We start from the raw sequence: 13,898 nt of genomic DNA on the forward strand, positions 1-13,898 counted from the left end.
TGTGCCAGCCTATAATGCTGTGATTTTTGTTTTTTCTCCAGACAACCTGGTGGAGGGGAAGAGGAGGCGTACAGGAACCCCAGGAGGCCAGTCCACTCCCAACCATAGCTCCAACTCGTTGGGCAGCCCCCGTACCCCGGGGCCTTCTGGGAAGAGGAAGCTCATGAGCTCTGAGGACGACGGGAGGAGGACCACACCGGCAAAGAGAGGCCGCAGGGGGCCGGGCTCTAGAGCCGGTATGCCTTCCCTTCCGACTGACTCACCTAAACTGTGATCTTTTTTTGCTATATTTAGATAGGATAGAGACCGAAGAGTAGACTGAAGCCAAATTCAATACCCAAACTCCTGGTCACTCCAGCATGGCGGTGTCACAGTGAAATTGGTGACGATCTTGTGCACTTCACATAACTGACATCATGTTACATGTGGGCCTAAATACCACATGTGATTGACTACACGATTGTCACATATTTCAGCAGGTCACCAATTTCACCGTAAGACCGCCATGCTGGAGTGACTGAGTGTGAGTGAGCGAGTGGCCGAGATTTGGGGTATTGGAATTTGGCTTACCCTGTCAGCTGGAGAGATAACTGCAGCTGTCCAGCCAGTATACAACCTGGGACGGTGCAAATATGTTATCGAATATCGATGCACTATCCAGTCGACTACCGGCGTACCCCGCATAGTTCACTATTTGTATTTTTAATTTCACACTGAGCTGAACTGTTTACCCCAGCCTGGTTAGAACGAAGGCTTTTAATCGGGCTGCATTTTAATTATATACTTGATTTTAGATGTATGAGATTTTATTATTTTATTCTATCTTAAAAATCTTTTCCAGTGTGTATATTTTCTTTAAAAAAGTTTCAGCTGTTTTAAAGTTTTCCCATGCCAGCCATGTTTGACAAATGGGGGGGTGCAGACGTTTATCCGACATACCAAAAGTCTGACATGCGCAAATGACCCGTTTCTCCCGACATGCGTTGCGGCTCTTTGGTATGTAGGAACACATGCCTGCAGCCCCAAATGAGTGCATTTTGCTACATCTTAAATGTTAAGCTCCTTTTAAAACGGTACTTGGCTAAAAGTGACATACATGCCATTATTATGCAACATTGTGAATGGACTTGTTTTAACCATGAACTCCACCATACATTTTAACAGGTCTACCATGAACTCCATTATACATTTGAACAGATCTTCAAATCAGTTTATTTATATTAAAAGATTATAACAATATTCCAACCTTGCATTTTGTCATTTTAATTCAGGTGTTTGTAACCAGGTTTGATCATTTTATTTGTGTGTGATGAACTGGTATACTACTAATTTTTTTTATAGATGTAATTTTGACATTACATTTGACCTCCATATATATGCTTGTGTCCATCCTGTGCTGCTGGTTCCGTTTTCTACTGACCTGGTAACTACTAATCAGTTACTAGTATTCTTCTGGTGTTGGTCCACGTGTGCCAAGATGATGGAGGTGTTTTTCTACACTGGTGTACTTGGCTTTGAACCACTCACTATGTTAAATGACTCACTCAATGCCCTCAATCCCCACCAGATTTCTTACTGCTCGAGGTTTTCTGCTTTAGCTTACGTGTGTGTTCCCTGTCCTCAGCTCAACGTGTGGGTGTGGTTAACACGTCTGATAGTGCCCCAGAGATCCCTGGACAGTCCACTGACCTGCTGGCACAGACCCACGGTCCGCTGCCACAAAATACATCTCTTTTCATGGGGTTTGCCTTCATGCTGACCGCGTCTTCCGAGTGTGACCGGCTGTCCAACAAGCTGACTAGCGATGATGACGAAGGTAAGAAGGAAACACTTTGGCTCGAAGGGTTGATGTGATTATAATGATAATATATAGCCTCACCTCACCCCACCCAAAGATGCTTTATGTGAAAAACGAAACAAAAGCTTATGTCTACAGATTCAAATCAATAAAAACATTGGAATAGTAAAATGGGGGTGTGCAGTTGGCTGGGAAAAGCAATATTTAAGAGGGCGGTTTTGAAGGCTGGGGGCTTCTTTGATACAGAGTACCCAAGTTCTGATATCACTCGTTCATCCCCTGGGTCGTGGAGGTTTTTCTCTATGGAGAATAATATTGGGTCATAGAATCGTTTTGATCCAAATATAAACTGTCCCTGTGATATTGTCCAGGAGGTGGCGCCGTTGGTCACTCCAGTCTGTTTCTGGCAAAACATTTAATAATTCAGCGGAAGTAACGTTAGCGTTTTCGTGCCGTCAGTTGATTCTTAATCCATACAAGTCAAACCACCGGGATCATTCATTTTTGGAACACTGTAGAAAAAACCTAAAGGTCTATGGAAATTCAGAATTGGGAGGACGCGACCCAGGCAGGATGCGTAAACTACGTTGGACTGCGGTGATCCATTTAGCATTCACCTGGTGCAGCTCCTCCACTTATGACGTATCCTTCACTAGAATACGTGGAGATGGCTCCATACCACTGATCTTCTGACATTGTATATCGTTCACTAGAATACGTGGAGACCGCTCCATACCACAGAGGCTACACAGAGTCCCAGCTGCAGGCTGGAGGAGGATTCATCCTGTCGGACTTCAACGAAGAGCAGGTAGGTGCTGCCGTGTGGAACCGGACTACATTCTAAGGCATGCAAATCAGGTGTATTAGCATGATTAATTTATCCAACACTACTTTTTTTTTTAAATAAAAATCATCATTGAGTAGTATAAAATGAGGCTTCACTCTGTGTTCTATGGCATGATTGCTACATCAGCTCAAGTTTGAGGACAAGTAAATTCAGGTGTAAAATGTGTATTGTTTTTCTGACACTGAACTGATCCCTGTCAACGCCGTTCCCTTCCAGTGCAAGGCAGCGTATCAGAGCCTGCTCATCGCCGACCAGCACTGTCGTACCAGTAAGTACTTGCAGTGTGTGGCCAGCGGCGTGCCCTGTGTGTCCCACATGTGGGTGCGAGACTGCTGCAAGGACAACAAGCTGCTCAACTACAGGAACTACCTGCTGCCCGCTGGCGTTGGCCCCGACGACAGCATAGTAGAATGGTATGATGATCCTCCAATCATCTTCATGGTCTTTATAGTAGAATGGTGCAATGCTCCTCCAATCATCTTTTTTTTATTTATGTTTTTTTGTTTGGCTTTCACCTTTATTTTATATTTTTTATAGAGGGACAGACAGTAGGCTGACAGGAAATGGGTCGAGAGATGGGGGGTGACATGCAGTAAAGGCCGTCGGGATCACACTGCCAGACTTGAAATGCTGCATCTCAAGGGGCTATCCTTTCAATAGATTCTGACCAAATTCTGACTACCGGCCAAGGTGCCTGGACCTCTGAGCCACGGCCCAGGCCTCAATCATCTTTTTTAAGATCTTTACAGCAGTCTGTTTGAGCAGTACGATTGGCTCGGTGCGAATCATTTGCTATTGGCGCCACTGCGGATTTGAAAGCAAACAGAAACACCTTGCATTGCCTGCCTGTGTGACTGTCATTGAATGTCACATCGTTAAAATGATCAACCACTTAACCCTTTGAGACCCGAGGCCGATAATACAAATGCCTTCTAAGTCAGTGGTTCTCAAAAGCTTTTTGTGCAAAGGATCCCCAAAATATGTATTTTGCGATGAACCTACAGTACAGCATAACCTATATAATTAACTTAAATATCATAGCTTTGAACCTCATACCTGTGATGTCATCTACTATAAGACAGTCCTGTTCTATTGCTTAATTGACGATATTTGTGTTCACTGAGACGTTACATCAGCTGGCATGGCTGCTTACTTAAACCCTTTATCAATGTTATAAAGTTCTTAGTACTGTGCAACTTTTCTTTTTAAACAGGCATCCCCGTGCAACCCCATTCAAGGCCCTGCGGGTCCTGTTGGTGTTCGAGGAGCCAGCGGAGCTATGGTCACAGTTGCTTACCCTGAGTGGAGCGTCCTCTGTGAAACATTACCAAGCAGACAAGGATGCTCCTGGTAGGAAACGCACTACACTACGTAACTATAGCTTTCAATTACAGAAACCCCTTTTGGGGATTGTTGTTGCAATGCACAGTAACATACTTTTTTTAATGGGTTTTTCAAACAGGAATTATAAGGCGTTTTTAGATTTGACCTTGGGTCTAAGGCTTAACCTTGATAAATGAGTTTTCATTGTAATACTGATACATACAAAGTATGTTTGTTTTATTGATCCAATAGACTAGCAGAATAGAATAGCAGGCAAAAGCTGAATTGGTGGGTTGTGGGTTCTGATCCATAAAATGTTGAGAACCACTGCACTCAAATATATATTTGTTGGTAAAAAATCTTGTATGTTTCTTCCATTGTCAGATATTCCTACGGGCAAGTTTGACCTGGTGATCACAGATCGTGCCTGTCCACCGTCCATCCAGAAGAGTGTGATGTCCCAGAAACTTCCACTGCTGTCTGCAGAGTGGCTGATCCAGAGTCTGATCTGCGGGGAACGTCAGGGCTATCAAAGTAAACCACAGTATAGCCATGACCATTTGTCATAAATCTTGACACCGTCCTAAAGGCCTTCGGATTATGTTAGATGTCCAGTATTAGTTCTACTGCATGCTTCTGTTGTATATAATTTATCAAGTTTGTTTTTATGGAATAAAACTGTGACAGTTGTCCTCATTTCAATGTTTATTTTATTTTTGTCTTGTAGAAAAGGGCACACACAGAGCAAGGCTTGAATATATACACTTTATACATGAGAATTGATTTAGGAATTACATATTTTTATACTGTTACAGGAAATCTTGATGACAATATCATAGGATGACGTCCACTGACAGAATTACAGCACGTTAGAGCTCTTCATCCACTGGTGTTTAAAAGCTGAAATGAAGCAAAGGTAGATTGTTTGTCAGTTGGGCACATTTAAAACGTACAGCGAGCTTTCCTTTTGGCTACGGGGTGTGTGGATTCCACCACCTGAATGTGTGTAATACTTGTTGTAGTACCACCTACCTGCCCAGAGTACCTCCTGAATGTGTGTAATACTTGTTGCAGTACCACCTACCTGCCCAGAGTACCTCCTGAATGTGTGTAATACTTGTTGCAGTACCACCTACCTGCCCAGAGTACCTCCTGAATGTGTGTAATACTTGTTGCAGTACCTCCTGAATGTGTGTAATACTTGTTGCAGTACCACCTACCTGCCCAGAGTACCTCCTGAATGTGTGTAATACTTGTTGCAGTACCACCTACCTGCCCAGAGTACCTCCTGAATGTGTGTAATACTTGTTGCAGTACCACCTACCTGCCCAGAGTACCTCCTGAATGTGTGTAATACTTGTTGCAGTACCACCTACCTGCCCAGAGTACCTCCTGAATGTGTGTAATACTTGTTGCAGTACCACCTACCTGCCCAGAGTACCTCCTGAATGTGTGTAATACTTGTTGCAGTACCACCTACCTGCCCAGAGTACCTCCTGGCTGGGTGTAATACTTGTTGCAGACAGTACCACCTACCTGCCCAGAGTACCTCCTGGCTGGGTGTAATACTTGTTGCAGACAGTACCACCTACCTGCCCAGAGTACCTCCTGACTGGGTGTAGTACTTGTTGTAGTCCAGCCTGAGCAGCAGCTGGGCCAGGTCAGAGTTGATCTGGTGGTTGCGAACACCAGACAGGATTTTGAAGAGCAGGAAGGACTGGCGGCTGAAACCCTGAACGGTGAACACATCGTACACGGTTGGCATTCGAGAAGATATTTGTGGAATCGTCAGGTGTGACATGCTAAATTGTGAGATGTGATTAAAGATTGCACATTCATAATTTCAGAGCATTGGTGAGATTACAGCAATAACAGGTTTACATTATGAGTCAGTAACTATCCGGTGACTGTGTTAAATTTCCACACATGCACACACATTTGACTAATCTTTTTCATGGCAAATTAAATTGTGCAGTAAACCATATCTTAATTGGATTTTCACATGACTATTTTGAGAACCAGAGTGTTGCCTTCATCAGGATAAGATAGCCAGTGAACCAGCAATGCAACCTCACCTTCACCAGGATATCCAGTTGTGCTGTACCCCTCTCATCTAATGGAGCCACGTTTAGACTGACCAGCGAGCAGAAGTTGTGGCACAGCTCTAGGATCTCATTTAGACAATGGAATACCTGGGTCGGGACAGGAGGATTTTGAATGTATTACTTGGAGGCAAAACTATATCAGATCTGTCTAAATCTGAAATGGGATTGTGATACTAACCGGCTTCAGCAGAATGAAGGACTGGGCTAGCAGGTTGCTCAGGAAATGATCGTGGGCGAGTCTGATGCTCTCAAAGTCTCTGGTGGAATTGATCTGCTGAAGCAGTTGAGAGAACTGAGACTCCAGCACATCCACCTGGGGCACACAAAAGAATATATATTGAGCTGGTTAGTGCTTCGGTCTCAAAGGGTCCACTTCAGGCCCTTTCAATCTTAACTACACAAAAAGTGAACGGGTGTAGGACCTGTTCACTTTTTTGTTCTCTTTTACATTTCCTTTTTTTTGTTAAAGGGGTTTCCCCCACCCCTCCACAGATTGAACAGCAAACATAAAAAATTATCTCCTTACGCTTACGGGAATATGGGGAAGCTCTGGTGACTGAGTTTGAGGGGTGACTGGATGCAATGGTTTACATATGTATATATTTTTTAATTGGCCAATCACACAGGGTGTAAATGCAACAGACTAGAAGGAAGTGGTCTCCACGGCCCAGGACTACCCATAATGGGGTCTATGCACATACCAAAGAGATTCTGAGCAAGAGACGAAAGTCCCATAGTAATAAACAGTGCCTCCGCCATAACTTCTGGTTACTTAAAAAGTCATGCTGTACTTTTTTTTTATTCTATGCTACTCATTTATGAACTGATCAAAGCAGAAATTAATAATTATGTTCATTCTGAATGTCGGGGTGCATCTGTGTGCGGGACATGCATGTTTACTTGAGGTGTTACATAGAAAGCACTGCCACCATCTTGGAGTGATGCGCCATCTAGTGGTGATCCAAAAGAAATCACGGAATTGTTCTAATCTAGAATCTCTTTGCACATACATTGTGTTACTGATGATACAAATGTAGGCTGTTAAGTCACCAGCACTCACAACGCCAAGTGTGTATATCCGGTGTGTGCTCCTATGGTTACCTGTAAGTAGTACTGCAGGTTGTCCACCAGGAAAGCCATGTGGTTGCGCAGTCTCCATTTAACAGCATCCGTCTGGTTGGACTTGAGATGTTTCCTCTGCATTTGCAGCGCCCAGCAGTGCTGCAGCTCTGACTGCACCCTCCGCACACTGACCAGATACCTGAACACCACGTTGTACCTGAGCAGGAGAGCAGAAGGTAAGCAAATGGAACAGAGTGGTGTTAATTTCTTTGACCAACGCTATGGTGATAAATGTTCGACCAACTTTTATTTCACTGACAAACCATGACTATAACTAAGACTAAATAAATTGACAATACCGTTTACAAATAAAAACTAGACTAAAATGTTAGGGAGGGACTAGTAGAGAAGAGATCCAGTAGAACTAAAAGACATGTCATTTTATGTTTGATTACGCTCAGATTCAGCGTTCTGAAAATAGATCTACAAGCTCACGATGCGTTGTGCTGCAACGTGTTGAGCTTGTAGATATTTTCAGCATGCAACAAAGTGTAAAAACAGTCATGACAAGTACTATGACTTTAAAACTAAATCAATATCCAAAATAAAAAGGATTATATGAGCTCTACTTAAAAATAAATATAAAATCAATGTCCAAAGAGATGAAATAGAATGTGAATGCTAACTTCTCCAGAACAGCAGGAGTGAAGAGGATGTGGAGAGGCCATTGGACCTTGTAGGCCAAGCCTAGAGCAGCCCAGCCCGTAGGAGGGACCTCACGGGGGGACGTGTCCTGTGGAGGCGTGGCTCCATCTCTGGTGCCCGTTGACTCTGAGAATACATGCATAACCACTGTGACCACAACTAGTCTGTCGCCAAAATTAACATACGTCCAAGCAAAGAAGTATAATTTAGGGTCATGGTTAAATATTGCCAATTTAGCTCCTGGAAGAACCGAACTGAACACATCAAATTTAAGCCCTAACCACCTAAGGGTAGCCATGCAACATGCAACTACTTGCAACCATTATTCCCAATGACATGTGTAAGGAGTTGCATTGGTGAGTCTATAGTCAGGTTAACCTACCTTTACTCTCTTTGCCTTGGTAGTCTATAGTCAGGTGCAGCAGAGGCAGCAGGTTGTCATCGTCCAGTAACACCTTATGAGCAGCCTGCTGAAACGCCACGTTTACATCTGTAGAAAACAAAATGCAGTGAAGGCATTTCTCATACAAAATGTCATCGTTACCGGTGAACGAATACAGTGATAATGTATTTGGTTTCAGTCCTGAAACCTAGAAATTAGTTAGGGCCACATCTTCTCTCATCAGATAGCCAGTGTTTTTTTACCCCATAGATTTTTTTTATCTGGCTCATTAAAGCTCACGTTTTTTTTCATGTGGTTGAAATAATTGTGTTCCTTTGTGCCATTGTGGAGAAAATCTTGTTGAACAAAACGTGTGAATATTATAGGCATCTGTTTGCTAAAGAAAAAACGTATTTGCTTGATTTATCCCAAGCAAACCCAAATCTTCAGTGGGAACCAATGAGGAAAAGCATGACTAAATGTAGGCTACCGTGTTCTGTGACAGCTGTCGGTGGGGTCTTCAGCATGTGCTGAGCATGGTCAATAAACACCTGGTAGAGTTCGCCACGACCCAGTAAGTAAAAGTCCTTAATTATCTGCAAGAAAGAAGGAGGTTCAATCTAAACAAATTATTCAAAAAATACAAAATTATACAATCCCAATACTATATATTTCCAGTACAAACCAACACTAAAACTAAAAAGTCCACCAGACTGAACAGGGGCTGCTATTTATGTCTCATAATTATTTTAAAACTTAAATTAATCCAAAACTAGTCAATTACTAAAACTAATGCACTTGTAAAACAAACTAACTAAACTGAAATCAAGTGACAAAGTAAATATCTACAGTATAAGAACTCTGGTTCAAACCTTTAGCTGTCCCAATAGATCTGACTCCTCCACCATCAATGTCCACAGATGCTGCAAATTAATGGATTACAGTATTATTACAGCTTAGGTTTGAGCATACCAACATGGAGACAATGAACAGAACTAGTCCTTATGCTCTCACCTCTGCCACGGTGCTCCTGATGCCATCAATCAGATTCTCAAAGTCCACCAGGCTGAATAAGGGCTGCTGTTTCAGTCTGTGCAGCTCGGCAGCAAACAAGTCCTCCTGGTGCTTCAGTATGGAGCCTTGGGTAGCGTTAACCACAGAAAGATGCATTGTTACATTGACTCATAGTAATACGGATCATAGCAAATATCTGGCACATGATGTGCATTACTGTGACCACTTATTGGGACTGATGTATTTATTTGCATGTACCTACATACAGTATATCGGCCGGCCATAGCTGAATGGTTAGTGTGCCCGCCTATTACTCTGGAGGTTTCGGTACGATTCCAGCTCTAAATATTGTGTCGAAATGCCGCTGAGCAAGACGCTTAAACCCATAACTGCTCCTCTGTGGGCAGCATTCAGCTTGGTGAAGGTGAAAACTGAAGTTCCCCCCGTGGAATGCGATAGGTTTAAAAAAGAAATGTGTGTGTATGCGTATACATTATATTATTGGCTCTAACAAACATTTCTAAACATTCATTTACATATTTAACGTACTTTTTTAATGTACTTTTTTCCTGAAGTGACAAGTGGTGCAGCGCTGTATTGCAATCACAGGACAATAAACGCCTTGGACCCTACCAGCTCTGGATGGACTGTGGTTGTGGTTCTCAAACATCTGGACGGACTCTCCCACAAAAAGGATCTTCTCTGCTACGCGGACGGGGATGTATGACGGCAGCATCTCTGTTCGCAGGGAGAACTGCTGCAGGGAGGGAGCCAGCATGTTCTCCTCCTCAATCAGCCTCTGCACAAAAGTCATAATATAGTGGACCACCATTTGATGAGATTTTCTTTTGAGATTTCTTCTTAAACTCCCAATAGTTAAATATCTAACTCTACATCATTTAGCTGGGGACCACCTGGTTTTTATTTAGTTTGTCTGCGGAAAAAAAAAGGTTGTCGAACTCGACGGCCATTTTCCGTCACGGTTTTAGTCAACAAAATCAACAGTGATCTCTCTCACCAGGTCCTGCAGTTCCCTGAGCTGTTTCCCGCTCAGCCCTCCTATCCCCAGGTCCTCCTCCTCCTCCTCTGGGTTGTTAGCAGTGCCTCCTGCACTGGGACCCTGCTTGATGAAGAACTCCTCACTCTGGTCCAGAAGCAGGCCGTGCAGCATCCATGCAGCTAGCTGCTTGTACATCACACCATGGCAAACGGCCAGGACTCTGCAGTGGACAAACAATACATGTATATAAAGTAGGCCTACCTGTAAGTAATGATTATTTAACCCATTTAGACCTGAGAACTGGTCCCAGTTCTCAGCGATGACGTAATGTTGTAACTGGTCCCAGCAAACCAGGCACAGACTTACGGTTGAAAAAAAACTTGGCTTCACTTTGAAGAGACCAAGCGAAATGATTACTTGCGCGCTCTGCTTGCGCAAGTAAAAAGTGCTATCAGCATTGGACAAGTGCATTGGACATTCCGGCACGATACATCACTAAACCGATTATTCAATTAATTCATTGATTGCCAATAGATTCATCGTTTCACCTCTAATGTGAAACTAACTAATGCTAAGTAGACCCCCGCCACAGTAAGGTGACTTACTTCTCCAAAGCCATGCGCACAGGGGGAAGGCCTCCACAACTGTGTTTGTACACCGTCTCCAGGATCTGACAGCCATGGATCTGATTACGACAGACATGACAAAGAGCAGATGCACTTTTCCCTCAAAAAACATAATATTTATCCCACCAATGAACAGTGAAATGTGTAGAACGGGGATTCGGGGAAGAGTCCATCTCAACAATGCTTACCTTCTGGGATTTGATTGTCTCTACGACCACCATCACAGAGGGAAAGAGCAGCTGGAACTTCAAAGAATAAAATGTGTTTTAGTCAAATTGATCGGTTTCAATAAATCTTTTTAGATCCCAGTGGAGGTTTTTCCAACCGTTTTTTTGTATCCACTTGTAATTAACACTAGTTAACACTAGTAATTAATTAAGATTTGTTACCTGATCCAGTACATAATTCACGTGGGATATTGTCAGGTGTGGGTCGCAGAGGAACTGAAAAAAGGCAATGTTTTGTTGTAAGATTATCGTATGTTATGTAATAGGCATTACAATTTCAATTCGATTACTATTCAAAGATATTCAAAAATAGCCAAAATAAATATTCAAAAATAGCCACTCTACAATCCTCACAACGCATCACAATGTGCTTGTAGATGAGCCTTTAAACTTTTTAATTTTTGAAAGATTTTGAATAATTTCCAAAACATTTGACAGAAATCTCATCTTATGGAGGTCCCTGGCACAAAATATCTTCAAGATGAGGGTCTGCTGCTAAATACATATCAATTTGGGGGAACCTTCTTTGACATGAAAATATTCGTAAACCACTGCCATAAACACCAAGTTACCATGTCATAAATATCTTACCTCCTGTTCAAGGTCCAGCAGAGCTTGTCGGTATGGCTGGAGCATGGAATCCAGACCAGTGCAGAAAGCTCGCAGGTAAATCCCATTAAGTCCAGCCTGACTAGACTGGTTTGTGTGATGCTCCTAGAAAAAAGTTAAGTTAATTTGAGGGGCAAATACACCTTTTCATTTCATTTATTTGCATTCCCTATCAAAAACGGACACCTAAATCCATCTTAATTCTCAATCTTGTTATTGTTTGTTTGTTTTTTGACTGTACTGCAAATTGTCAACTTCTTTCATTTCCCTTTTCCCAGTTCATGGCCATCATCTAGACACAGAGAAATCCACTCAGTGAAATGCAAAGCCTGCAGAAGAGTACTCGTTCTGTGAATTAGCCACTGCTTATACACTCAAACAAAAAAGGAACATTTAAAATAAATACAGTCATACTTTTTTTTCCCTCCCAACTCTGGGGTTACTTACTTGTTGGTGGACATGGCCCGTGTGTTGCTCTATGAACTCTGTAAAGCGAAGGTAATCGCTTCCCAGTTTACAGAGGCGGTTCAGTACATTGGTCTCACTGGGGTGAAGAAAGGGCAGTTCTTGGGATACCTGTGGAAGAAGGGCTATGTGTCAGTAATATTGATACCTGTGGAAGGGCTACGTGTCAGTAATATTGATACCTGTGGAAGAAGGGCTACGTGTCAGTAATATTGATACCTGTGGAAGAAGGGCTACGGGTCAGTAATATTGATACCTGTGGAAGAAGGGCTACGGGTCAGTAATATTGATACCTGTGGAAGAAGAAGGGCTACGTGTCAGTAATATTGATACCTGTGGAAGAAGAAGGGCTACGTGTCAGTAATATTGATACCTGTGGAAGAAGGGCTACGTGTCAGTAATATTGATACCTGTGGAAGAAGAAGGGATACGTGTCAGTAATATTGATACCTGTGAAAGAAGAAGGGATATGTGTCAGTAATATTGATACGTGTCAGTAATATTGATACCTGTGGAAGAAGGGATACGTGTCAGTAATATTGATACGTGTCAGTAATATTGATACGTGTGGAAGAAGAAGGGATACGTGTCAGTAATATTGATACGCGTCAGTAATATTGATACCTGTGGAAGAAGAAGGGATACGTGTCAGTAATATTGATACCTGTGGAAGAAGAAGGGATATGTGTCAGTAATATTGATACCTGTGGAAGAAGAAGGGATATGTGTCAGTTATATTGCAAAATTTGCAATAAACCCATGTGGTTAGGGATACTATTAAGTTAGCCCTAGAATGGCTGTGACATTACACACATTGAATGTATTCCAGATATGAAATGTATGTACATTTGAGATTTCTTTTACACACCATAGTCACTATCTTACCCCAAAAGGGGTCCCCGCCCAGAATGGGTTAAGAGTTAAGACCCAATTACTGAATGTCAAGTCTCCAGGTTCTCACACCCGTGTGAAGTGAGTGGTGCAACTCTCTGTGTGTGTGTGTGTGTGTGTCTGTGGGGGGGGGCATGCTGTTTTCATGCTCATACCCAGCCACCCACCCAGCCAGCCAGCCACGCACACACACACACACACACACATAGCTCCGTAAGGGAGTGGTTGCGCCACTCAAAAATACCTCTACGAGAGTCTAAAGCTTAGGCTAGGTTCTCTGTATATCCGACACTGATTTACTATGACACTATGAATGGCACATTAGGAGTCCAACTAGTACTGGAGGTTCCCAGATGTTTTATTTGCTAGGACCCCCCCCCCCCTCCAGCAAATAAAACATTGTGTGTGTGTGTGTGTGTGTGTGTGTGTGTGTGTGTGTGTGTGTGTGTGAGAGAGAGAGAGAGAGAGAGAGAGAGAGAGAGAGAGTGTGTGCGTGCGTCACCTGTAAGCCTGTTCGCTTGTTCCATGTGAATATAGTCCCAGGGTATCCGCTTAATGCCAACAAAAGCTCATGAATCATCGTTGATTGCCGTTATGCTGAAACTGCTATAGATCTGGTTTGGACATTCATTCATCCATCAGATCACTCAGAACCACAACAAACTGAACTGGTTTGGACATTATATCCATCAGATACATCAGATCAGAACAACAACAAACTGCTATAGATCTGGTTTGGACATTCATTCATCCATCAGATACATAGATCAGATCAGTTCAGAACCTTATATATAACTGTATAATCAGAACAACAAACCGCGCGTATCGTCGCAGTGTGATGACG

At 42.8% G+C, this 13,898-nt stretch overlaps 2 protein-coding genes across 5 annotated transcripts in view; one reads left to right on the forward strand and one right to left on the reverse strand.

The window, feature by feature from the left end:
• The window catches only part of tp53bp1 (tumor protein p53 binding protein, 1), a 31,951-nt gene extending 27,292 nt beyond the window's left edge, over positions 1 to 4,659 (forward strand). For all 3 annotated transcript variants that reach the window (XM_080763875.1, XM_080763876.1, XM_080763877.1), the window contains 6 exons: positions 42 to 236; positions 1,625 to 1,816; positions 2,512 to 2,606; positions 2,862 to 3,058; positions 3,859 to 3,995; positions 4,353 to 4,659. In XM_080763875.1, coding sequence (XP_080620001.1) covers positions 42 to 236; positions 1,625 to 1,816; positions 2,512 to 2,606; positions 2,862 to 3,058; positions 3,859 to 3,995; positions 4,353 to 4,537 — 1,001 coding nt within the window. In that variant the 3' untranslated portion in view covers positions 4,538 to 4,659. The remainder of the gene's footprint in view (positions 1 to 41; positions 237 to 1,624; positions 1,817 to 2,511; positions 2,607 to 2,861; positions 3,059 to 3,858; positions 3,996 to 4,352) is intronic.
• A 24-nt stretch (positions 4,660 to 4,683) lies between these two features.
• Positions 4,684 to 13,870, reverse strand: tubgcp4 (tubulin gamma complex component 4). 2 transcript variants are annotated; one of them, XM_080763899.1, is made up of 18 exons: positions 13,557 to 13,870; positions 12,146 to 12,274; positions 11,681 to 11,803; positions 11,252 to 11,305; positions 11,051 to 11,107; positions 10,842 to 10,921; positions 10,255 to 10,456; positions 9,870 to 10,035; positions 9,237 to 9,361; positions 9,095 to 9,145; positions 8,713 to 8,818; positions 8,223 to 8,330; positions 7,822 to 7,966; positions 7,175 to 7,352; positions 6,252 to 6,386; positions 6,044 to 6,160; positions 5,561 to 5,700; positions 4,684 to 4,868 (listed from the first exon to the last, which is right to left on the reverse strand). In XM_080763899.1, the coding sequence occupies exons 1-18, from the start codon at positions 13,632 to 13,634 to the stop codon at positions 4,862 to 4,864; spliced, it is 2,001 nt and encodes a 666-aa protein (XP_080620025.1). In that variant the 5' UTR covers positions 13,635 to 13,870; the 3' UTR covers positions 4,684 to 4,861. The 2 variants fall into 2 exon arrangements, with proteins under 2 accessions (XP_080620025.1, XP_080620026.1); XM_080763900.1 differs by lacking the exon at positions 6,044 to 6,160.
• Positions 13,871 to 13,898: the final 28 nt, after the last annotated feature.

The sequence above is a fragment of the Protomyctophum bolini genome (assembly GCF_963924005.1).
Source record: "Protomyctophum bolini genome assembly, chromosome: 1".
NCBI classification, from domain to species: Eukaryota; Metazoa; Chordata; class Actinopteri; order Myctophiformes; family Myctophidae; genus Protomyctophum; species Protomyctophum bolini.